Source organism: Sarcophilus harrisii, chromosome 5 (genome assembly GCF_902635505.1).
Source record: "Sarcophilus harrisii chromosome 5, mSarHar1.11, whole genome shotgun sequence".
NCBI lineage: Eukaryota > Metazoa > Chordata > Mammalia > Dasyuromorphia > Dasyuridae > Sarcophilus > Sarcophilus harrisii.
In genome coordinates, this window is record NC_045430.1 from 60,115,116 (window position 1) to 60,139,684 (window position 24,569).

Here is a 24,569-nt window from a genome sequence, read left to right on the forward strand (position 1 = left end):
TGTGTGTAAGATTATGTGGAAATATGTTTTGCATAACTGTATGTGTATAATTTATATATAATTGCTTGCCTTCTTAAGGAATGGGAAGGAGAACTCAATTAAAAAAAACAAATGTTAAAAATGCTTTTACATGTAATTAAAAATATAAAAATTTCTTAAAATGTTTTCTGTATCTATCTATCGAATTCACTACACATCTTTCCATTTTAGACTAAGGTAAGTGACAGTTCTACTATGCTCTGGATGATACATGATATACTCTATAAAGAAGAACTATGAATGACTTAGCTACTCTTAGCAATACAATGATCTAAGATAGCCCTAAAGGACTGATGATGAAAAATGCTATCTATCTCCAGGGAAAGATTTGATGGAATCTGAATACAGAAAGATCATTTTTTTCATATTATTTTTGTCTTTTTAAAAAAGTATCTAATGTCAAAATATACTTTGTATGACTGCCCATGTATAATTGATATCCTATTTCTTGACTTCAAAACTGATTGGGAAGGAATATGAAAGAAGGAGAAAATTCAAAACTCAAAATTTAAAAATAAGAATGTTAAATAATAAAAATTAAAAGATATCTTTGCTTAGAGTTCATAATTAAAAAAAAAAAAAGAAAATTTAATGAAAAAAGAATTCTTCTGAAAGTGAAGAAATATGCTTAAGTTCCCTTTGCTGGATAAGACATTTTCAATATTTTTTTAAAGAATATAGTTTTTTTATCAACAATTCACACTGATCCAATGGTGTTACTACTGGGCTTATATCTCAAAGAGATATTAAAGAAGGGAAAGAGACCCACATGTGCCAAAATGTTTGTGGCAGCCCTTCTTGTAGTGGCTAGAAACTAGAAATTGAATGGATGCCCACTAATTGGAGAATGGTTGAGTAAATTGTGATATATGAATGTTATGGAATATTATTGTTCTGTAAATGACCAGCAGGATGATTTCAGAAAGACCGAGAGAGACTTAGATGAACTGATGCTGAGTGAGATGAGCAGAACCAAGAGATCCTTATACACTTCAACAACAATACTATATGAGGATCAATTCTGATGGAAGTGGCTCTCTTCAACAATGAGAGAATCCAAATCAGTGCCAATTGATCAGTAATGAACAGAACCAGTTACACCCAGCAAAAGAATTATGGGAAATGAGTGTGGACCACAATATAGCATTTCCACACTCCAATTATTGTTTGCTTTAATTTTTGTTTTTCTTCCCAGGTTATTTTTATCTTCTTTCTAAATCCAATTTTTCTTGTGCAACAAGATAACTGTATAAATACGTATATTGTATTTAACATGAACTTTAACATAGTTATATGTATGGGACTACTTGCCATCTAGGGGAGGAGGTAGAGGGAAAGAGGGGAAAAGTCGGAACAGTAGTTTTTGCAAGGGTCAATGTTGAAAAATTACCCATGCATAATAAAAAGCTATTAAAAAGAGAGAGAGAGATGTACTTTGATGAGCTAAATCTAAAATGGCTTTTGTTTATCCAGTATTTTAAAGCCACTTTTGAGGAGAAACATGGCAGTGGTTATATTATGGTAAAAGTAACAATAACTGGAAATTTGGCATAAAGTACAATCTGCACAAGTTCTGTCCCAAATCTGGCACTAATTTGCTATGTGAGAGCTAGTAAGGGCAGCCAGGTTACATAATGGATAGAGCCCTAGGCCTGTAATCAGGAAGACTCATCTTCCAGAATTCAAATCTGGCCTCAAAACTGACTAGCCATGTGACCCTATCTGCCTCAGTTTCCTCATCTGTAAAATGAGCTGGAGAAGAAAATGGCAAAGCCACTCCGGTATCTTTTATCAAGAAAACCCCAAATGAGGTCACAAAGAGTCAGACATGACTGAAATTACTGAATAACAAATAACAGTGTAACACTAAAGAATGCACTTCATCTCTCTCTGGTTCACATATAAAATGGGGAGATTAACAAAATGATCTCTAAAGGATCCAGCTATTAAAGTCCATGTTTCTCTTCTGAAGGGAGATAGAATATTATGATCAAGTAAAACCCATAAGAGAGTTTTAAGAAAATATGACCCATTAAAAGAACATTAGAAAAGAAATGTTTTCATTTAGCTTGTGACCTTTCTTGATTAGTTATCTTTTCCCCATCACCTTCAGTGAAAAACAAAGATTTAGCATTCAACAGAAGCTTTGCCATAGGGAGAGGAAAGATAGAGAAACTGAGCATTTCTAAGAGAGAACTAAGAAATTTTGCTGCTGAGGCTTTGATTTACTTTCAGGGTCATTCTCTAATGTGCTTTATGGCCAACAGTATTGAAAACCATCCATATTTCAGTGTCAGTGATAGTTGCTACCTTCACCTTGTAAAGTCCTTGGCAGTTTTGATAAATTAATGATCAAATGGAAGTGGATCTGATTGGTCAACTTACAAACACTGATGATAAAAGTATAAAAAAAATCACAAATGGTAAAATGAGCCTGTGAACAGAAATCCACACCAATCCTTACCACGTTTTTGAAGAAGTTCCTGGAGATCTGGTTTTGAGATGGAATCTACATTATTCTCCCCATCCAAGTCTGTCTCAGGCTCCTCTTCAGTGGTAGGAGAGCCCACTGAGAGAACATGGAGTTTGGTTCTTAAATCTTGAGCCTCTGGTTTCATAAAGGCAGCCGGGCCATCAATTCCTAGGGGGAAGAAAAGGAAAGGGAACAGAGAAAAGGCCTCTCTATTGTTTAGCTGAACAGCTTGATATATCTGATCAGAGTTAAAGAATAGTTAATTAAAACATTTCTCTTTTTCCCTCCCCTGATATCCCTGAAGTATCTCAAGGTATGTTTATCAAGGAAATATTCCAGAATCAATATTCATGCAGCATGATGGGGCTAACTTATTTAGAATCTAGGAAGTTGGGGTTTATCCTACTTCTGGCTGTGTGACTTTGGGCACAATCAAATCTATAAACAAGAGAAATGTTGCAAGGGCTCCTAATGCTGCCTCTTTTGCCCCCATTTTCCCAGGAATGTGCTGGCCTACCGTCTGCACTGGTAACAAAGAATGCTGGCTGGGGGCATACCGTGCAAGACCACATCGCTGCGGAGTGGGGCTTGAGGCTCTACCAATGGGGTGTGCTCTTCACAAGCTTTGGGCTTTGACCGGCGCAGTCTGGCTTCGGGGTTTGGCTGTACCATGAGGGGCTCCAGACGCTTCTTCCTTTGCTTCTTTTCTAGCAAAGCTCGCTATGAAATAATTATAATAATGAAAACTGTAGCCATTGGTTATCATAAAAGTAATAAGAATGGAATCTTAACTCATCGTTTTAAAACTCATCATTCTAATAATAAACTTAAAACTTTGAAAATATTTTTCAGTGATCCCCTGCTCTACAACTCTACAAAGTAATGATGGTGCAGCTTGTTCTCTCTGTTTATGACCTGGGATATTATGGTACAGAGGGGGATTTAATTGTTTAAAATAACACCATTCATTATTGGTAGAACTGAGACCATGACTCAAGTAAAATGACAAAAACATATAATGAACAAGTAGGTCAGTGTCCTGGAGTCAGGAAGACTCATCTTGTTGAGTTCAAATCTGGCCTTAGATACTTACTAGCTGTGTGACTCTGGACAAGTCACTTAACTCTGTTTATCTTCTCTGTCAAATGAATTGAAAAAAGAAATGGCAAACCACTCTAATATCTTTGCCCAAAAAAAACCCAAATGGGATTTTGTGAAAAATCAGATACAACTGAAAATGAAGGAACAACAACAAAAAATATCCAAGATTACAAATTAACTTTTTGGTAAGCACTAAATATCCAACAAGTTGGCAAAAATAACTGAAAGTGACAAAGTGCAATAGCATCAGGGTTGTGGAAGAATAGATAAATTCATTAAGTACAAATGGACAAAATATTTTTGTAGAGTAATCTGGAAGCCCAATCACAAAAATATTATACTCTTTGTGAAGAATTTATTTTATTTTATTTTTTCACTTTTACAAAAAGTATATTTATTTTGAACTTATAACAAAAAAAAATTCCAAATATTTACCCCTAGTACCTGAGAAGCAAACCCCTAACAGAGTTTCTTCTTCTTTTTTAAAAAAAATCATAGCTTTTTATTTCCTTGTTTTCTTTTTGATGAGACCACCTACTTTATTTATCCTTAGACAGTTTATTAAATCTCATTTCTCCATGAAAGGGCTAGGGAAATTAGTTTCATCCCCTTTCCCACCTCAGTTGCTATCATCACAGTGAAACCCATTTATCCCTTTATGAAGTATTAGCTTTTTGTTTTCAAAATATATGCAAAGATAGTTTTCAACATTCACTCTTGTAAAACCTCGTGTTCTAAATTTTTTCTCTCCCTTCCCCCACTCTCCTTAGACAGCAAGTAATCTAATACATGTTAAACATGTACAATTCTTCTATAAATATTTACACATTTATCATGTTGCACAAGAAATATCAGATCAAAAAGGGAAAAAAATGAGAAAGAAAACAAAAAGCAAGCAAACAATAAAAAAAGGAAAATGGTATGTTGTGATCCACACTCATTCCCCAAAGTCCTCTCTCTGGGTGCAGATGGCTCTCTTCATCACAACCCATTGGAACTGGCCTAAATCACCACATTATTGAAAAGAACCATATCCATCACAGTTGATCATCACATAATCTTCTTGTTATTGTGTACAATGTTCTCTTAGTTTTACTCGCTTCGAGAATTTATTTTTTTAAAAGAGCCATCTGTTCAAAAATATTTCTAACTATGTTACTGTATAACTATGTTCAAAAATATTTATAACTATGTTACTGTAATGATAAATGAAAATGTGTGATGGGGATAAACTATGAGAAATTAACATTAGAGAATATTAAAATGATTAAAAAGTATGGTGAGATATGAAATAATTATAAGTTTAAAAAAAGTAGAGCCAAAATAACAATATAAATACTGGTAACTAAATATGCAAATAACACTGTTGAAATAGATAAAAAAAAAAAAACAGAATGGATATAAAAAAAACTATTGTTATACATACTTAGAATTATTATTATTAGTGAATAATTTAAATTGTAAAGAAAAAATATAAGTAGTAAAAGCTGAGAAATAGCTTGTGGGTAATATATCCCCCCCTTAAACTCAACTACATTGTCTGATTAAACTGTCTTGACACATTTCTCTTACTATTTGTTTAAAAGAGATTTTTCAATTACTTGCATTTGTAAATAAAGTGCTACATGTATATCTTAAAAAGAGTAAACTCATAATTAAATAACAGTTTTCTAACTCCCTAGCTAATTCACTAAACTCATAGATCAAATCTAACATTATTTTTGAGTTTAACTTTTTTTACTACTAGGTTTATTTTCTTATTCATGTCACATTATCAGAATTGAATCAGAGACGTGAGTAGAACAGAGGAAAATAGCAGAATAAGACAAAAATCTAAAGAATTTCCCAAGGGAAGCAAAAACCAATTTGAAAAGTAAGGAAAGAACAGAGTGGTAAGAAATAGTTTGCTCTTTAGAACAGTAAATAGTACTGTTCTTTAGAACAGTAAAAATGTAAGAGACTATAAGGGGAAAAAAAGGGAAACCCCAAGATACTAACAATTTCTTTTCTTTTCTTTTTTTTTTTTGTTTATTTAATAGCCTTTTATTTACAGGATATATACATGGGTAACTTTACAGCATTAACAATTGCCAAACCTCTTGTTCCAATTTTTCACCTCTTACCACCCCCCCACCCCCTCCCCTAGATGGCAGGATGACCAGTAGATGTTAAATATATTAAAATATAAATTAGATACACAATAAGTATACCTGACCAAAACGTTATTTTGCTGCAGAAAAAGAATCAGACTCTGAAATATTGTACAATTAGCTTGTGAAGGAAATCAAAAATGCAGGTGTGCATAAATATAGGGATTGGAATTCAATGTAATGGTTTTAGTCATCTCCCAGAGTTCTTTTTCTGGGCATAGCTAGTTCAGTTCATTACTGCTCCATTAGAAATGATTTGGTTGATCTGTTGCTGAGGGATGGCCTGGTCCATCAGAACTGGTCATCATATAGTATTGTAGTTGAAGTATATAATGATCTCCTGGTCCTGCTCATTTCACTCAGCATCAGTTCATGTAAGTCTCTCCAGGCCTTTCTGAAATTATCCTGTTGGTCATTTCTTACAGAACAGTAATATTCCATAATTTCCATATACCACAATTTATTCAACCATTCTCCAACTGATGGACATCCATTCAATTTCCAGTTTTTAGCCACTACAAAAAGGGCTGCCACAAACATTCGTGCACATACAGGTCCCTTTCCCTTCTTTATAATCTCTTTGGGATATAATCCCAGTAGTAACACTGCTGGATCAAAGGGTATGCACAGTTTGATAACTTTTTGAGCATAGTTCAAACTACTCTCCAAAATGGTTGGATTCGTTCACAACTCCACCAACAATGCATCAATGTCCCAGTTTTCCCACATCCCCTCCAACAATCATCATTATTTTTTCCTGTCATCTTGGCCAATCTGACAGGTGTGTAGTGGTATCTTAGAGTTGTCTTAATTTGCATTTCTCTGATTAATAATGACTTGGAGCATCTTTTCATATGACTAGAAATAGTTTCAATTTCTTCATCTGAGAATTGTCTGTTCATATCCTTTGACCATTTTTCAATTGGAGAATGGCTTGGTTTTTTATAAATTAGAGTTAATTCTTTATATATTTTGGAAATGAGGCCTTTATCAGAACCTTTGACTGTAAAAATATTTTCCCAGTTTATTGCTTCCCTTCTAATCTTGTCTGCATTAGTTTTGTTTGTACAAAAACTTTTCAGTTTGGTATAATCGAATAGAAAATAGAAAATTTTGTGATCAGTAATGATCTCTAGTTCTGCTTTGGTCATAAAGACCTTCCCCTTCCACAGGTCTGAGAGGGAAACTATCCTATGTTCCTCTAATTTATTAATAATTTCATTCTTTATGCCTAGGTCATGAACCCATTTTGACCTTATCTTGGTGTACGGCATTAAGTATGGATCAATGCCTAGTTTCTGCCATATTAGTTTCCAATTTTCCCAGCAATTTTTATCAAACAGTAAGTTCTTATCCCAAAAGCTGGGATCTTTGGGTTTGTCAAAGACTAGGTTGCTATATTTGTTGACTGTTTTATCCCTTGAACCTAATCTATTCCACTGATCAACTAATCTATTCCTTAGCCAATACCAAATAGTTTTGGTAACTGCTGCTCTATAATATAATTTTAGATCTGGTACAGCTAAGCCACCTTCATTTGATTTTTTTTCATTAATTCCCTTGAAATTCTTGACCTTTTGTTTTTCCATATGAACTTTGTTGTTTTTTCTAGGTCATTAAAATAGTTTTTGGGACTCTGATTGGTATAGCGCTAAATAAATAGATTAGTTTAGGTAATATTGTCATCTTTATTATATTTGCTCTCCCTATCCAAGAGCATTTAATATTTTTCCAATTGGTTAGATCAGACTTAATTTGTGTGAAAAGTGGTCTGTAGTTTTGCTCATAAAGTTTCTGGCAGATAGATTCCTAAATATTTTATATTATCAGTAGTTACTTTAAATGGAATTTCTCTTTGTAACTCTGACTGTTGGATTTTGTTAGTGATATATAAGAATGCTGATGACTTATGTGGGTTTATTTTATAACCAGCAACTCTGCTAAAGTTGTGGATTAATTTCTAATAACTTTTTAGCAGAATCTCTGGGGTTCTCTAAGTATACCATCATGTCATCGGCAAAGAGTGATAATTTGGTTTCCTCATTGCCTATTCTTATTCCTTTAATCTCTTTCTCAGCTCTTATTGCTATAGCAATAAGATGAGATTGTTTAGTTTCCAATTACTTTTTGGTCTATTTCCCCCTAACTTTTTGTTGAATGTAGTTTTTATTGCATCATGATCTGAAAAGAAAGCATTTACTATTTCTGCTTTCTTGCATTTAATTTGAGTCTTTATGTCTAATATATGGTCAATTTTGAATAGGTTCCATGAACTGCTGAGAAGAAAGTATATTCCTTCTATCTCCATTCAATTTTCTCCAAAGATCCAACATACCTAATTTTTTCTAATATTCTATTTACTTCTTAATTCTTTCTTATTTGTTTTGTGGTTTGATTTGTCTAATTCTGAGAGTAAGGTTGAGATCTCCTACTATTACAGTTTTGTTGTCTATTTCTTCTTGCAATTCTCTTAACTTCTCCTTTTAGGAAGTTGGTGCCATACCACTTGGTGCATATATGTTTAATATTGATATTGCTTAGATTGTTTATAGCTCCTTTAGCAGGATGTAGTTTCCTTCCTTATCTTTTAATTAGATCAATTTTTACTTTTTGTTGATCTGGAGATAAGGATGGCCACCCTCTTTTTGACTTCACCTGAAGCATAATAGATTTTGCTCAGCCTTTTACCTTTACTCTATATGTATCCCCTGCTTTAAATGTGTTTCTTGTAAACAACATATTGTAGGGTTCTGACTTTGATCCAGTCTGCTATCTGCTGCCTCCTCTTTATGGGGAGTTCATCCCATTCACATTTGCAGGTTAGAATTACTAAATCTGTATTTCCTGCCATCCTAATAACCCCAGATTATGTTTTGCTTATTCTTGCCTCCCCAACCTCTTTCCCCTTTAAACTTAGCTTGTCCCCTCTTGTATCACGATACTTATCCTCTTTATAATCCCTCCCTCCCCCTTTGAGTCTTTCCCCTTCCTTCCATTATTTACTCTTTTTCTTTTCCTTTTCCTCTCCCCGTTTTAATGGATGAGAGAGAATTTTCTCTAAAACAAATGTCAATTAATTTTCTTTGAGCCAACTCTGATGAAGTAAGATTACACAATGTTCCTCCCCTCTCTAAATTCCCTCAGATATGATAAGTTTCCTTAGCCTCTTTGTGGGATGTGGTTTCCCTCTTTTTATCCCTCCTTCCCACTTTATTCTGCCATCATCCCTTTTCCATATCTACTTCCCTTTTTTATGTTATATCAGTACAATCAAATTATACATGTATTCTTTTTGTATATCACAACGAAATACAATTCTCAAGAGTTATTTTACCTTTCTGCATCTCTTGAGTTCTATGCTTGGAGATCAAATTTTTTGTTTAGTTCTGGTTTTCTTCAGAAACAAATGGAATTCATTTGTTTCATTAAATATCCATCTTCTTCCCTGGAAGAAAATGCTCAGCTTAGCTGGAGTAGTTTATTCTTGCTGCATCCCAAGTTCTTGTGCCTTTGAATATCATATTCAGGCCCTTCTTTCCTTTAATGTAGAGGCAGCAGATCTTGGGTGATCCTTATTGTGCACCTCGGTATTTAAATGGTTTTTTTTTGGCTGCTTGTAAAATTTTTTTCCTTAATCTGATAGTTCTGAAATTTTGCCACAATATTCCTTGGGGTTTTTATTTTAGGGTTTCTTTCAGAAGGTGTTCGAATTCTTTCAATGCCTATTTTACCTTCTGATTCTATTACATCTGGGCAGTTCTCTTTGATGATTTCTTGTAAAATAAGTATCTAGGCTCTTTTTTTTCATCATAGTTTTCAGAAGTCCAATAATCCTCAGATTATCTCTCCTAGATCTATTTTCCAAGTCTGTCATTTTGCAAGTAGATAATTCATGGTTTTTCCAGTTTGTCATTTTTTGTTTTGCTTGACTGATTCTTGCTGTCTCAATGAATCATTAGTTTCTATTTGTTCAGTTCTAATTTTTAAAAATTATTTTCTTCATTAGCTTTTTTACTTCTTTCTGTATATGTCCAATTGAGTTTTTAAATGTGTTGTTTTTGGTCTGTGGAATTTTTTCCATTTCACTAATTTTTTTTAGTGAATTATTTTCTTTTTCAATTCACAGATCCTACTTTCTTACGTGTTCTTTGTCTTTTTCAATTCATGGATCCTACTTTCTTATGGAGTTCTTTGTCTTTTCCAATTCACAAATCCTACTTTCTAGTGGATTCTTTATTTTCAATTCACAATTCTTACTTTCCTGAGATTTTTTACTTTTTCAATTAGTATTTCAGGAAGTTGTTGCTTGTCTTGTAAGGCTTCTCTTTCCTTTCCCCATTTATCTTCTAACTCTCTTTTGAGACTTTTAATGGTCTCTTCTGATGAGAGTATCATGTAAGGAGGACAGTCTGATGCATGTTTGCTGTTTGAGGTCTCTTCAGGTTTGCTGACCTGCTCTTTTTCTGCATAGAAGCTGTCAATCGTTCTTTTCATCTTTTTATTCATGTTTTAAAGCCTTTACGGTAGGTCTCCTAGGCAAGGGGGTTACCAGCTTCCTCTGCAGAGCAGGGAAAGATGTAAACCTCTGAGTGAGAGTTTTCCCTTCCCCCAACAGGAAGTGGATTCAGCACTGGCCAAGCTATCAAAGTGCCCAGTTGGGCTGAGTGGGTTAGCGATTGCCCTCAGCTAGAGACTAAGGGGTGAAAGTGTCACTGCCCCAGGCCGGAGCCTCTTGTGGGACTGTGATGCTATAGCTGACCGCAGACCACCCTGAACTCTGCCCAGTGTCTCTGCCCAATGCAAATCGGCCCTGGAAAAGCTCTATGGCCCCAAGCGAGCTCCCCACTCGCAGATTGGAGGCTAACCATGGCTGCGATCCTCCTGCAGTGCAGGATCACAGCCTGCCCAAGGAAAAGCCCCATACTGCGGGTTGGGGCTCAGCGCTATGCTGAGATCTGTGCCTTCACCCTCGGTTTGAGACTCTCCTTGGAACCTAATTTCTCTCCCCGTCTCGCTGATCTCCCCTGGCCCCGGAACCAACCTTTTTTGGCAAGACTGCAGATTTTCTTCCGGCCGGTGAGTTGTTCTACTTCTTATCTTTACGAATTGTAGCAGTCAAGACTATTTTTGAGGCTCGATATAATATTGATAAAGAGGGTAAGAGAAGAGCTTAGAAAGTTGCATGTGTCTTCTCCACCATCTTGGCTCCGCCCCCCAATACTAACAATTTCAAACTCTTAGCATATGAATAATTAAATAATCTACAATGCTTGAATCAATTGTCAAGTCAGGTCTGTTAAACAAGAGTTATTATCTATGTCTATTGTCCATGAAGCAAAAGGACAAGCATTCATTTTGTCTTTTTTCACTAACACTGCTTCAAAAAAGTATTAGAAAGGAAAAACTGAAAGTTGGGGAGGGAATAGGCTATGTAAGTAACAAGTATTTTCATTCTGGTGATCTGTGAAAGCCACCAAATATTTCAGAAAGTACTGAGGAAATTAAGTTGCTTCTTTTTTTTTTTTTTTTTTAAACCTAGTCTGTTGTGTATGAAGGAAAAAAGGACTCAGATAATATGGTGACTTGAGCAGTGATTAGGAAGAGAAAAAAATTACAAATAAAATAAAATAATAATATAATTACAAATGAGTTAATATGAGATTATTTTGATTTAATGGAAGGGAAAGCCAAACGAGACAAAATGTAAACTATAAGCTGAAGTTACTAAAGTAGAGTGCTAAAATCTAACCTATTTCTACCCTGCCACACTGTAAACTACATGCACAGTAAAAAAAAAAAAAAAGAAAAACTATGCTAAATAACAGCTTCTTCACAAGTTTTGGGTTTTTTTTTGGGAGATTCAACCTAATTCAGGAAACATTTATTCAGGGCACTACACAGTATGGGTGATGTTTAGAAACAGATAATAATAGATTCAATAAGTTTATAAGCAAATAAGAGTACAAAACATAGACAATTAAATGTGCTATAATGGAGAGTGAGACAAGTGCAAAGCACTTTAGGCATAATACTACAGGAAATCTAAGCCTGTCCCTAGGCCCACTAAGCTAAAGATGAGGTGAAGAAAGACTTTCATGAAGGGAAGTAGCATCTATGTTAAGTCTTAAACATCAACACATGGAGACAGGGAGTTGGAGGTGGCAATTCATTCCAGAAATGGGACTGACAAAGACAGAGATGGCAAAAGACAGAGTAAGAACAGAAGGGATGCAGGTGAGGTAAAGAGTTCAGTTTGCCTGGAACACAAAATACATGAAGAGAAGTAGTATGAGATAAGGTTGAAAGATGGACTGGAGTCAGGTTGTGGAGCGTCTTGAATACCAGGATCAGGATGACAAATGCTAAGTAAATTTGGGCATAACAATAAAAACTGACACGTATTTATAGTTTACCTTTCTCTTAAATGCTAAAAGATGCTCAACAGAAAAAAATGAGAGTGGAATAGTTTTTTTGTATGTTGGAACGGAAACAAATTTCATTAAACTCTATTATACTGGGATTTTATTCACTGCTAGATCATGTAGATCAATACACATATAACAACACACACACATCGAGACCAGAAATTCAGTAACTTCAAGAGCTTCCTTATGATGCAAATAATACTTGAAGAATCCTATTCTCTCAAATCTGACAAGATTGCTTACTCTTATACTACTAGGGAAGAAAGACTGAAAAACCAAAGTTGTCATAAAGGATAAAGGAATGGAGTAAATTACATGGTAGTATAACTTTCCTTCAAGAAATAAAGGATCTCCTCAGTTAACAAGAATAAACCTCAAGTGAATTATCAGAAGCCTCAATTAATTATTACTTAGCTTTTCTGATGCTCAGTTTTCTGAGAACTCCTTTAAGATGTTGAGAGAGAGCCTTATATTACCAAATTCTCAGAGGGTAGACTAGCTACAAGTATAGAAGCAAGCAGCAGCAGGACTAGATAGGCTGACTATGGTCTTTGTATACATCCAATTAATAGTACTAAAGTTTCTCAAACATCTCTTGGGATCCTAGGCAAAAAATCAATATGATCTGCAAGTTCATTCCATCATCAGCCATTTGTTCGGGAAAAGTTTTTACATCTCTGAAGTGTATTGATAATGGATATGGATGCTTAGCCTGTTACTAAAAAGGCTATAATAATGTTCTTCACCAGGTAGCATAAGTACGCTGCATCTATTTTCCTAAGGAACTATATTCTGGTTCTCAGTTCTTTGTTTGCCACACACTCAGATAATATGGTGACTTGAGCAGTGATTAGGAAGAGAAAAAAATTACAAATAAAATAAAATAATAATATAATTACAAATGAGTTAATATGAGATTATTGTGATTTAATGGAAGGGAAAGCCAAACGAGTACAAGGTACAAGTACAGCCAAACTATACAAGGTACTGGGAATACAAATACAAGGGAAACAATATGTGCACACACACACACAGACGTACATATCTTTGCATATCTTTGTCAGTCTCTTCACACACACACACACACACACACACACACACACACACAATTTTTCCAAATGGATATATGTTTTCATCAGTATAGGGTGGTATTGGTAAGGAACTTCTTTTCCCACTGCACAGTGACAGATTTCCTGCCAATTTATACTGTGAGGCATTGACAGAGCCTCAGTAACTTGCCCAAGATCTCTCACACACATACACAGTCAGCATGTGTCAAAGGTGGGACTAGAACTCAGGTCTTCCTAACCCAAAGACCAGGTCTTTACCCACAATGCCAAACTGTTTCTTATGAAAATATATACACTTAGGAAGCTAATGTAGTAATTCAGATATGAAACCATCAGATATGAAACTATGTTAATAAAATAGGAACGAAAATGGAAAGAATAAGGAGTATTTTGAAAAAAAAATTAAAGAATATGGTAATGTATCACTGTAGAAGGAAAGGGATGATTTGTATTTTGATTGAAAGACCAGGAAAATTGTGGCACCATTAATGGAGGAAAATTGATACATATGGGAATAATGAGTTCAGCATACATGAGATCACTGTGGGCCATTCAAATGGAAACAGCCAACATCCATGTGAAGACAAGATTAGATCTAACATTTTTAGTCATCTGAAAGGATGCTCTAAATCACTATTGATCAGAGAAATACAAATTAAGACAACTCTGAGGTACCACTATACACTTCTCAGATTGGCTAAGATGACAGGAAAAGATAATGATGAATGTTGGAGGGGATGTGGGAAAACTGGGACACTGATGCATTGTTGGTGGAACTCTGTACAGATCCAACCATTGTGGAGAGCAATCTGGAATTATGCCCACAAAGTTATCAATCTGTGCATACTCTTTGATTCAGCAGTGTTTCTACTGGGCTTATATCCCAAAGAGATCTTAAAGGAGGGAAAGGGACCCATATGTGCAAAAATGTTTGTGGCAGTCCTTTTGGTAGTGGCAAGGATCTGGAAATTGAGAGGATGTTCCTCAAGTGAGGAATGGCTGAATAAGTTATGGTATATGAATATAATAGAAAATTATTGTTCTATAAGAGATAATGAGCAGGCTGATTTCAGAAAAGCCTGGAAAGACTGACGTGAACTGAAGCTAAGTGAAGTGAACAGAACCAGGAGATCATTATAAACAGCAACAACAAGATTATGTGATGATCAATTCTGATGGACATGGCTCTTTTCAGCAACGCGGTGATTGAAGGCAATTCTGATAGATCTGTGATGGAAAGTGCCATCCACATTCAGAGAAAGAACTATGGAGACTGAATGTAGACATATACTATTTTCACCTTTTTTTCTGTTGTTGTAAGCTTGTTCATTTTTTTTTTTTTCTCGTGTCTTTTTCCCTTTTGGTCTGATTTTTTTTTTTTTCATCAGCATGATAAATATGAAACTATATTTAGAATCTCGCTGTCTTGGGGAACGGACAGAGGGGAAAAGAGGGAGAAAAATCTGGAACACAGATTTGCAAAGGTGAATATTGAAAACTACCTTTGTATGTATTTGGAAAAATGAAATACAAAAATATATAATAAAGTTTAAAAATAAGATTAGGGCTAAGTCTAAAGATATAGATTACAAAGTTATTGGCATAAAAATGATAAAACTACAATAATAGATAAACTCTATGAAATAAGAACAGAAAGAGAACATGCTTAACAGAATGGATGAAGAGAAAGAGGTATCTGACATATCCCCACCTTCTGAGAGCTTACATTCATTATAAGACATATGTATGGCTTATGTGAAGAACCTTGGTGTTGAGAATCTTTTAACTGATAAGATACAATACAGCTTTTATTATATAGGCTGCAGTCAAATCTAACACATTATGCCTCTAAATAATATTTCTGATCCAATTCAATCTGTCAACAAGACCAAATCACCAGATGTACATAAATTACTATCTGGGTTATGAAAGAACTGGTGGTGGACTGAATTGCTTGCTGATTCAACCCAATTGTTTGAAATGTCACTTTATCTGGCTTCCGTTTCCTCATCTGTGCATTGAAGGGGATTGAACTGGATGATCTGAGAAGTTCTAGCTCTGAACCATCCAAACTGTTTCCTTTAGTGACCTCTCCTTTACTCCCATGGGCCCACTGAGCATGTCTTTGCAGACAACTCCTAAATTTATAATTCTAAGCCCTAATCTCTTTCTGTAACTCTGTAATTCTGTAATAGCATCACCAACTACCCACTGGACATCTGAGATATCCTGGCAGTTATTCCAATTCTGCATTTCAAAACTGAGCTAATTATCTTCTCTTCTAAACATATCCTCCAAACTTACCTATTTTCCCTGAAGGTACCACCATTCTTCCAGTTTATCCAATTCAGGATTCAAAACCTCGAAGTCATTTTTGATTCTTCTTTATCTTTCAATTGACCATCGCTCTCCATCTCCTACCTCATCTCCGCCCCCCCCCCCCCCCCCCCCCCCCCCATCTCCTACCTCATCCCCATCCAATCCACTGCCAAATTTCAGGGATTCTATCTCCACACAACTTTTCCTTATTTGTCTTATTTCACTTCCAAAACCACCATTCTAGTTCAGTGTTTTATCATTTCCTATCTAAAATACTAAAACAGTCTACTTATTGGTTTTCCTGCTTCTAGTCATTACTCCTTCCAGTATATTATCCCCAACACAAGTCTGACATTATCCCTTGCTCAAAAATTTCCAGTGGCTCCTTTTGCCTCTAAATTGAAACACAAAGTGTTTCAATTTAGAGGCAAAAAGAGCCACTCACCCTGAGTATTTAAAGTCTGTCACAATATGGTTCTAGTTTATCTTTCATATTGTTCCCCTTTAATCCTCCTGGCTCCTTTTGGCCACTTCATTCTAACACTAAAGATATCTCCTCAAGTAAAGTGTAAATGTATTCATTAAGACTTAATTAAGTAAATCACATAAGTCATATTCATGAGTTTGCCATGGAGAGAGCAAGCAACAGATACAAGAAAGAGACAAAAAGGGAGACAGAAACAAAACAGAGAACAGGCATAGGTCTCTCGTGGGATAGGGAGAAACCTGCACACACAGAAACAAATAGACTAGAAGCAGGAAAACCAGTAAGTAGACTGTTTTAGTATTTTAGATAGGAAATGATAAAACACTGAACTAGAATGGTGGTTTTGGAAGTGAAATAAGACAAATAAGGAAAAGTTGTGTGGAGATAGAATCCCTGAAATTTGGCAGTGGTTGGACGGGGATGAGGTAGGAGATGGGGGGGGGGGGGGGGCGCGGAGATGAGGTAGGAGATGGAGAGCGATGGTCAACTGAAAGATAAAGAAGAATCCAGCCCTGGCAACAAGGACAAAGTGACAGAGCCTAGATCCAGTCTTCTGAGAATGGACAAATTTCTGGAAAGCACACCACATGTAGGAGGACCACGGATCTAGAACTGGAACGGACCTCAGGGCCATCTAATCTAACTCCTTTTTATAGATAAGCAACCTGAGGTCCAAGGAGGTGAAGGAAAGGTCAGGGGTGGATGTAAACCCAAGACCTCTGACTCCAGAGTCACAGACAATACTTTCTGCTCTACCAGTAGTTCAGGAGCAGAAAAGGACATTCACAACATAGAGAAGTAAATCCTAATCTGGCCCTCATTAGCAGCCAGAGAACATGACTCAGTCACATGATAGCTAATTCATGTAGATGAGTTATATGGTCAGCAGGGCCAGAGGAAAAGGGGTTATCTCAATGTTGAGATCTTTTCCTTCTTAAAGCAAGCACTTAGAGCCCTCTTAAAGAATGAAGGTAGGAGCAGCTAGGTGGCGCAATTGGATAGAGCCCGAGCCCTGAAGTCAGGAGGACCCGAGTTCAAATCTAATCTCAGACACAACACTTCCTAGCTGTAAGACCCTGAGTAAAGGTAGTATCTTTGAGTGTGGAGTGCCGTGTAAGTCCCTGGGGAGGAGACTGACTCACTAGAAAAAGAAGAGCTCAACTTTATCATTAATGAGGTTAAGATCTGTGTCTTTTCAATTTTTAGCTTTTTTGTTTAAAGACTATCCTGCAGTCTATTATCTGCCTGAATTCTTACAATGGAAGCAGAGAACACTTTTACTTTTCTGTAAAGATGGAGACCTGAGCTATTTTCTGATGCTTCTACAGAAGCTGTCCCACAAGACCAAACCTGGTCTACGTAAACAGAAAACTGCATTCCTGAGTCATGGGTTATACCAACTCAAAAGACACCATTTAGTGAATAAACCTAGGTTCATATCCCTTTCTAGCCTTTGTTCCATTAAGTGATCAAGGAGAAAATCTACCTTGCTTGAGAAAAGAAAAGATCATCAAAGAACACAATCTGAAGCATTGAAAAAAAAAAAAAAAAGACTATCTTACCTGATTATCCAATTTTAACTGCCGGAGTTTCATATTTTCATCTTCAAAGGCTCTGTTTAAACAAACAAAAAAAAAAAGACAAAGGAAGAAAAAAACTTGTGAAAACATGGCTAGATCCATCTCACACATGTACTTGGCCCTTCAATTTCTCTTAAGGCAATTGTTGCTATTACTGTGTATGATATTCTTGTGATTCTGCTCAACTCAGAATAAGTTCATGTTTTTCAGTCTTTTCTGAAATCATCCTGCTGATCCTTTCTTATAGAATAATATTCCATTACATTCATATACCATAACTTACTCAGTCATTCTCCAACTGATACTGATGGTCTTCCATTCAGTTTCCATTTCCTTGACACTACAAAAAGGGCTGCCACAAACATTTTTGCACTTTCCTTTTCCCTTCTTTATGATCTCTTTGGTATATAAACTCAGTAGTCACAGTGATGGAAAAAAGGTTATGCATAGTTTTATAGCCCTTTGGGCATAGTTCTAAATTGTTCTCCAGAATGGTTGGATCAGTTCACAACTCCACCAACAGTACATTAGTGTTCCTGTTTTCCCAGTAGATCACAGATTTTCCCATCAGGAATTATAGGCCTATCATAATGGGAAATTCTTCCTAAAAACAGTTTTTAGGTTATATTACTTTTTACAAACGGCTACAGACTATCCCAACATATTAAGAATGAGTTCTTGTTCCAATGCTACCAATTATTTACTTATGCCCAAGAATATTAATTGTCTGTATTTTATCCTAGCACTGTTATATCACTACTCCTTCCTGGATCTGAGGTAAGAATGTAATACTGAGCTATGCTGAGATTTAAAAATTTTGAATTAGTTAAATTTTATGTCAACATATCTGTAATTAAGATCTAATAAACTCCAGGGACTTAGAAATGTGGTATTTTCTGATTCTCCAAATCCTATTTTTATATTTTAGAACGCAAACTATTCAGACTGTTTCCTTAACCAATCTTTTAGTTTCATAACCCTTCATAACAACTTTCTCCAAGAAATCTGATAATGACTTAAGGTGACAAGCTATCTTGGTGGACCATAAGTCACAAAAATGACTTCAAATTTAGACTCAAACATTTATTACCTGTGTGTCACCAAGACATTTAATGTTTGCCTCAGTTTCCTCATCTCTGTGATAATAATAGCATCCACCATACAGGATTGTTATAAAGATAAGATGAGATAATATTTGTAAGACTTTTTGTAAACAAAGTGCTATACGAATGCTAGTTAGTATTAGTTGTACTATTATTAAAGCTGTTATATGGAAGAAGTTTTAAACAATTCAACCGCAGAAGGCAAAACCAAGAGCAATCAATGGATGAAAACTACAAAGAAGAAAAATTAGGCTTAATAAAAAGTAAAACTTCCTAACAAACAGAGCTATCTAATAGCCTAATGCACTGCCCTCAGGAAATAATGATTTCTTCCTCAATGGAGATCTTAAAACAAAGGTTAGTTCAAGTATAGGTGGGATTATATGGCCTCAGGGGTCCTTTTTCAACTTTCTCCAATTCTGTAACTATTATCATTGCAGAGATTAGGATAAAGTCTCCCTCCTCTGCCTTTTGAGTAACCATTTACTTTTACCCTGACATATGCCATGATATAAATTAGAAATGAAACGGGCTCACTGCTATAAGAATAGTAGTTTCCACGTTTGTTACATAATTCACATCTAGTGTGTTTCCTGAAAGACTGGGGATGGGAAACATGTTTAATGCATTATTATTTCATCACTAAGGTGCCCAAACTTCAATTCTACACCAGAGTTAGGGTTCCTATATAGAAAAAAAATTCTAGAAGTATGCCATAACCTTTGATGGCTAATTAATAAACTTGGGCTCTTAACTTTTCTAAGGATGGAGAAATTATCACAAACTAAATTTGTATTGAATGCCATACACAGACACCAATCAACCAAAAAAAAAAAAAAATTTTCAAATTTGGGCAAGTTGAATTTAACAGTCAAAAATACAGCATATATACCCTTTGATCCAGCAGTGTCTCTCCTGGGCTTATACCCCAAAGAGATACTAAAAAAGGGAAAGGGACCTGTATGTGCCAAAATGTTTGTGGCAGCCCTGTTTGTAGTGGCTAGAAACTGGAAAATGGATGGATGCCCATCAATTGGAGAATGGTTGAGTAAATTGTGGTATATGAATGTTATGGAATATTATTGTTCTGTAAGAAATGACCAGCAGGACAATACAAAGAGGATTGGCGAGACTTACATGAACTGATGCTGAGCGAAATGAGCAGAACCAGGAAATCATTATATACCTCAACAGCGATACTGTATGAGGATGTATTGTGATGGAAGTGGATTTCTTCAACAAAGACAAGATCTAACTTAATTTCAATTGATCAAGGATGGACAGAAGCAGCTACACCCAAAGAAAGAACACTAGGAAATGAATGTAAATTGCTTGCATTTTTGTTCTTCTTCCCGAGCAACTTATACCTTCTAAATCCAATTCTCCCTGAGCAACAAGAAAACTGTTCGGTTCTGCACACATATATTGTATCCAAGATCTACTGTAATCTATTTAACATGTATAGGACTGCTTGCCATGTTGGGGAGAGGGTGGAGGGAGGGAGGGGAAAAATCGGAACAGAAGTGAGTGCAAGGGATAATGTTGTAAAAAATTACCCTGGCATGGGTTCTGTCAATAAAAAAGTTATTTAATTTAAAAAATATTTAAAAAAATACAGCATATAATCAAAGCACTTTGAACTCACTGGTATAGACACTAAATATATGTTGAGCAATCATAACATTTTAAAGCGCTGTTACTGTCTGAAAATGACAGTTTTATTAAGCCATCCAAGCAGTTTAAATTATAGCTTAAAAATGATAGCAAAGATAATTCGTATATTTACAATCATAAGGAATAAGAATTCTTTTTGAATTAGAAAACGATCTCGCAGAATTTATGGAATTCCCCCCCCCCCTCATTTTTGTATACTTAAAGGTACCTAGTAATAAATCTAACTTTGGTTACTAAATTGAACAGGACAGAAAGGATTCCTGATTTGTGACAAGAACAGAATTTAATAATTATTTTAAAGTTTTTTGACTTCAGTTTTCATGAAAAGGCATGGGAATAAAACTTTCCAACTGCTCTAAATGAGAAAGACAAAATTCAAGGGCTCATAAATCTTGAAGACACACACAAACTATCACCAAAGATGATACTCATATTACAGCACTCTGCTCTCTATCATTGAACTATGGGCCAACATCTGGGCTGAGGTTGATTGAATAAATTATCATTGCTATAAATACCTTTCTTAAGAGGTTTTAACTTTTAATATTCCTACAGAAATCCTGTCCCAATCCCTCTTAATTCTAGTGCCTTTATTATTTTCTATTCATTTTGTATACAACTTGCTTTGAAGTTAGTTGTTGGCAGATGGTACCCCCATCAGATAGTAAGCTTCTGGAGGGCAGAGACTGTCTTCTGCTTCATTTTGTATCCCTCCCCCCAAAAAAAAACTTATCTTAGCATGGTCCATAGTAGGCACTTGATAAATGTTTATTGATTCTGATATTGTAAATAACAATAGACTTAAACCATTCAAACAAAATCTCTTTTGGGGGAGAGTTTCAATAATTTTTAAATGAGTAAAAGAATTCTAAAGCCAAAAAGCTTTAGAACCATTATTCTAATAGATCTGGGTCATTTTCAGTCAAATAGATTTGGTTCATTTTCAGTCAATCAATAAATAAATTAAATTTCTGACATTTTTTCACATTCTTTCATTGTGATTTTATTCTAAAATTTCTAATTCTTTTTCTTCTCTTCCTTCTTCCTACTCTTTATCTCTTGCTTCATTTTTTTCTAGGCATGTAGTCCTTGTGGAAAAATCATTTTTTGTGTCTGTAGTTTATAAAGCTAAATTTGCAATAAATTTTAATACGACATAGTGTTTTTGGGGACTTATTTATCTCTCAAGAATTAGTTTCTGATTTAAAACTTTATGCCAGGCCATTGTCCATCTCTAGCTGCTCTTCTGAGGGGGTGGTTGGCTCTACTTGGTTTGTTCTAGGTCTCTAGGATTCTAATCTCCATGTCCCAAATTCAGCCTTCCTAGATGTTTAAGGTTCAGAGTGCTCAATCTTCAGTGTCCTGTCTGGTGTCACAGGACACAGTACTGGGGCATCGGAGTTCGTTAGTATGAGCTATTCCAATCAGAGTGCTGGGGACACCTTGTATGTAACCCGTGTCCCCTGTTTCTGTTCAGGCCCTGCATTGATACTAGTTTTGCTAAGGTGGCCTCAGCTGACTTCAGCAGTTCTGAGGCACATGCCACTTAATGTCATTTTAATTGGATTTCTTCATCATTGTATGGTCTGATATGAACTTCAAGAATCAATATTTGAAAATTGGGCCATTCAGGCTGCCAGCTTGACAGGAAGTCTTTCCCTGGCTTTAGTATATGACATAATACATATCAACCCTTAACTTTAACTATAGTCTCTCAAATTTATTTTTTAAAAAAGAGAGAAAGATAACTGGAAGCTGAGATCTGGGGGAGGGAGGAAAGGGGAGGAAAGAGTCAAGATGGCAGAGTAAAGTCAGGAAGCTGCTCCAGCTCTCCCTATTTCCCTTTAAAAAACATCTGAAACCAAGCCTCTGAACAGAGTCTAATGGAATGAAACTCCTCTCCAGCTCAAGATAGATTGGGAAAATTTCAAGAAAGGTCAGTCTCAATGGGATGAAATGAGTATTTAGCCCAGCTCAGATAGACTCTGGGAAACCAGTGAGAGGGTCTTAATCACAGTAGATCAGCAACTAAAGTCCTCAGTCATGGCCCAGTAGAGAAATAGATCAGGGGCAGCCTCCAGTCCAGCTTTGAAGGCAAACTCTGGGAAACCAAGTCTTTTCCTGAACAGAGCAGCCAAGCTACCCCCTCCAAACACAAGGGGCTACTGTGCTCACAGCCAAGGCTCAGAGTTGCACAGGAAGCTTGGTACAGTGCCCCCTTTACCCCAAAAGCAGAACTCAGCCTTAAAAGTAAAATACCAAAAGAAAATGAGCAAGAAACTGAAAAGAACCTTGACCATGGAAAGTTACTATGGTGACAAGGCAGACCAAAACATTAACTCAGAGGAAGACAGAATGTCCACAGAAGAAACCTCAAAGAGTGAGATGAATTGATCTCAAGCCCAAGGAGACTATTTGGAAGTGCTCATAAAAGACCTTAAAAGGCAAATAAGAAGTAAAAGAAAAAATGAGAAAAGAAATGAGAGGTATGCATGAGAGAGCCAACAGCTTGGAAAAGGAAGTAAAAAAAAAAAAAAATAACTGAAGAAAACAACTGCTTAAGAAAGTAGAATTAACCAAATAGAAAAAGTGATTCAAAAGCTAACTGAAGAAAATCACCCATTAAAAACTAGAATGGGGCAAATGGAGAAAGAGATAACTGAAACAGCCAAATAAAAGATTGCTAATAATAACGTAGGCTAAATGTAGGCTGGAAAGGGCAGCAGGAAGCCAGGAAGATCCAAGTACAAGTTTCGCATCTGACAGAGCAGTTGTATGACTCAGGCCAAGTCACTTGTCGGTGCTCTATATTAGGGCATCTTAAATTTTTTCTACTTATAACCCTTTTTCACACAAGAAATTTTTATGTGACCCTGGATACATAGTTATATGAAATAGGTATAGAAATCAAACATTTACTAAAAATAAGTCATAATTTCATAATCCCCATATTCACTTACGAGATCCCAGATGGGATTGAAAACCACAGTTTAAGAAGTTGGTCTAGATCACAGAGTATGTAACATACATGTTAACCACAAGAGTTCCTTGCCAGAACTAGAGTAAAATGTAATTGAGAAATATTTAACAAAACAAAACAAATACAGTAAGATTGTTAATACATGGTTTTCTAAGTCACCATTTGATATCTACTAGAGTTTGTTACCACTTCTACAGAAAATTCTCTAATGGTATATAAGCTGCATAGAAGGTGCTAACCTGTATTTGTAGAGGTTCAGGTCTAGTGCCTACCTAGACCTAACTAATCTCCATAGCAGTTATTTAATTCTGGTCAATGAATAATTTAATGTATTTGAATTTCCATGACTTTTGCTATAATTTTGAAGTAAAATTTGTACACACTAATTCTAGGTCAACTTTTACAATAAAACTAGAAACAGACCTCTTCTCTACCTTATAAATAAATAAAAGGTCTTTAATAAATGTTTTTTCAATTTGCTGTTTGGATTATAATTCAAGACTTTGCTAAAGGTTATTCCATCTTGAGAACCTTCTAAACTAATAGATCATTTAATGACAAGGAGGACTGATAACCTTTACAAGTCACGTAGGGCATATTTCATAGCTTAGGAAATGAAAAGGAAGGGCAATGAAATAAGGATCTAATGAGGAAAAATAAATGATTTAATCAAGATCAAACAGTGGTGTTCATTTTAAAATTTAGGGTACTTGATTCTCAGTTCATAATCTTTCCATAGACTGACTATGTTATCAAATGGAGCTAAAACTTTTAGTATCTTTTAGATTTAGAAACTTTTAGATCTCATACTAAGTTCCCTCACAGCTTACAATCAATTTGAAATGTCCAATTTATAAAAACAATTTATAAGCAAAACATTAAATAATTATGAATTATTTATCCAATTTTAAACATTTATGTTGCTGGCTATTTCCTTATAATGGAGTGAGTCTTCTGTCACTTATAAATTTGCTACCAATAAAACATTTCATTCTTGAAAACTACAGTTAGGAAAGGGGAAAGAAAAGGTATAGGCTTATATGCTATGCTTTATTATATGGTAAATCCAGACAGAACATAAGACCAGAAATTTATAATTTAGGTTGAGTCTAACCCAATCCTTTTACATCTGAAGAATCTGAGGTCAGAAGAGATTAATTTACATGAG

General features: G+C 35.4%; 1 protein-coding gene across 1 annotated transcript in view; it reads right to left on the reverse strand.

Annotated features, from left to right (window-relative positions):
* TULP3 (TUB like protein 3) overlaps nucleotides 1-24,569 on the reverse strand; it is a 59,741-nt gene that overhangs the window by 17,513 nt on the left and 17,659 nt on the right. Inside the window, exons 2-4 of the mRNA XM_031939310.1 lie at nucleotides 17,627-17,678; nucleotides 3,070-3,232; nucleotides 2,504-2,680 (exon numbers count right to left, since the gene is read on the reverse strand). Of these exons, the coding sequence (XP_031795170.1) occupies nucleotides 2,504-2,680; nucleotides 3,070-3,232; nucleotides 17,627-17,678 (392 nt within the window). The remainder of the gene's footprint in view (nucleotides 1-2,503; nucleotides 2,681-3,069; nucleotides 3,233-17,626; nucleotides 17,679-24,569) is intronic.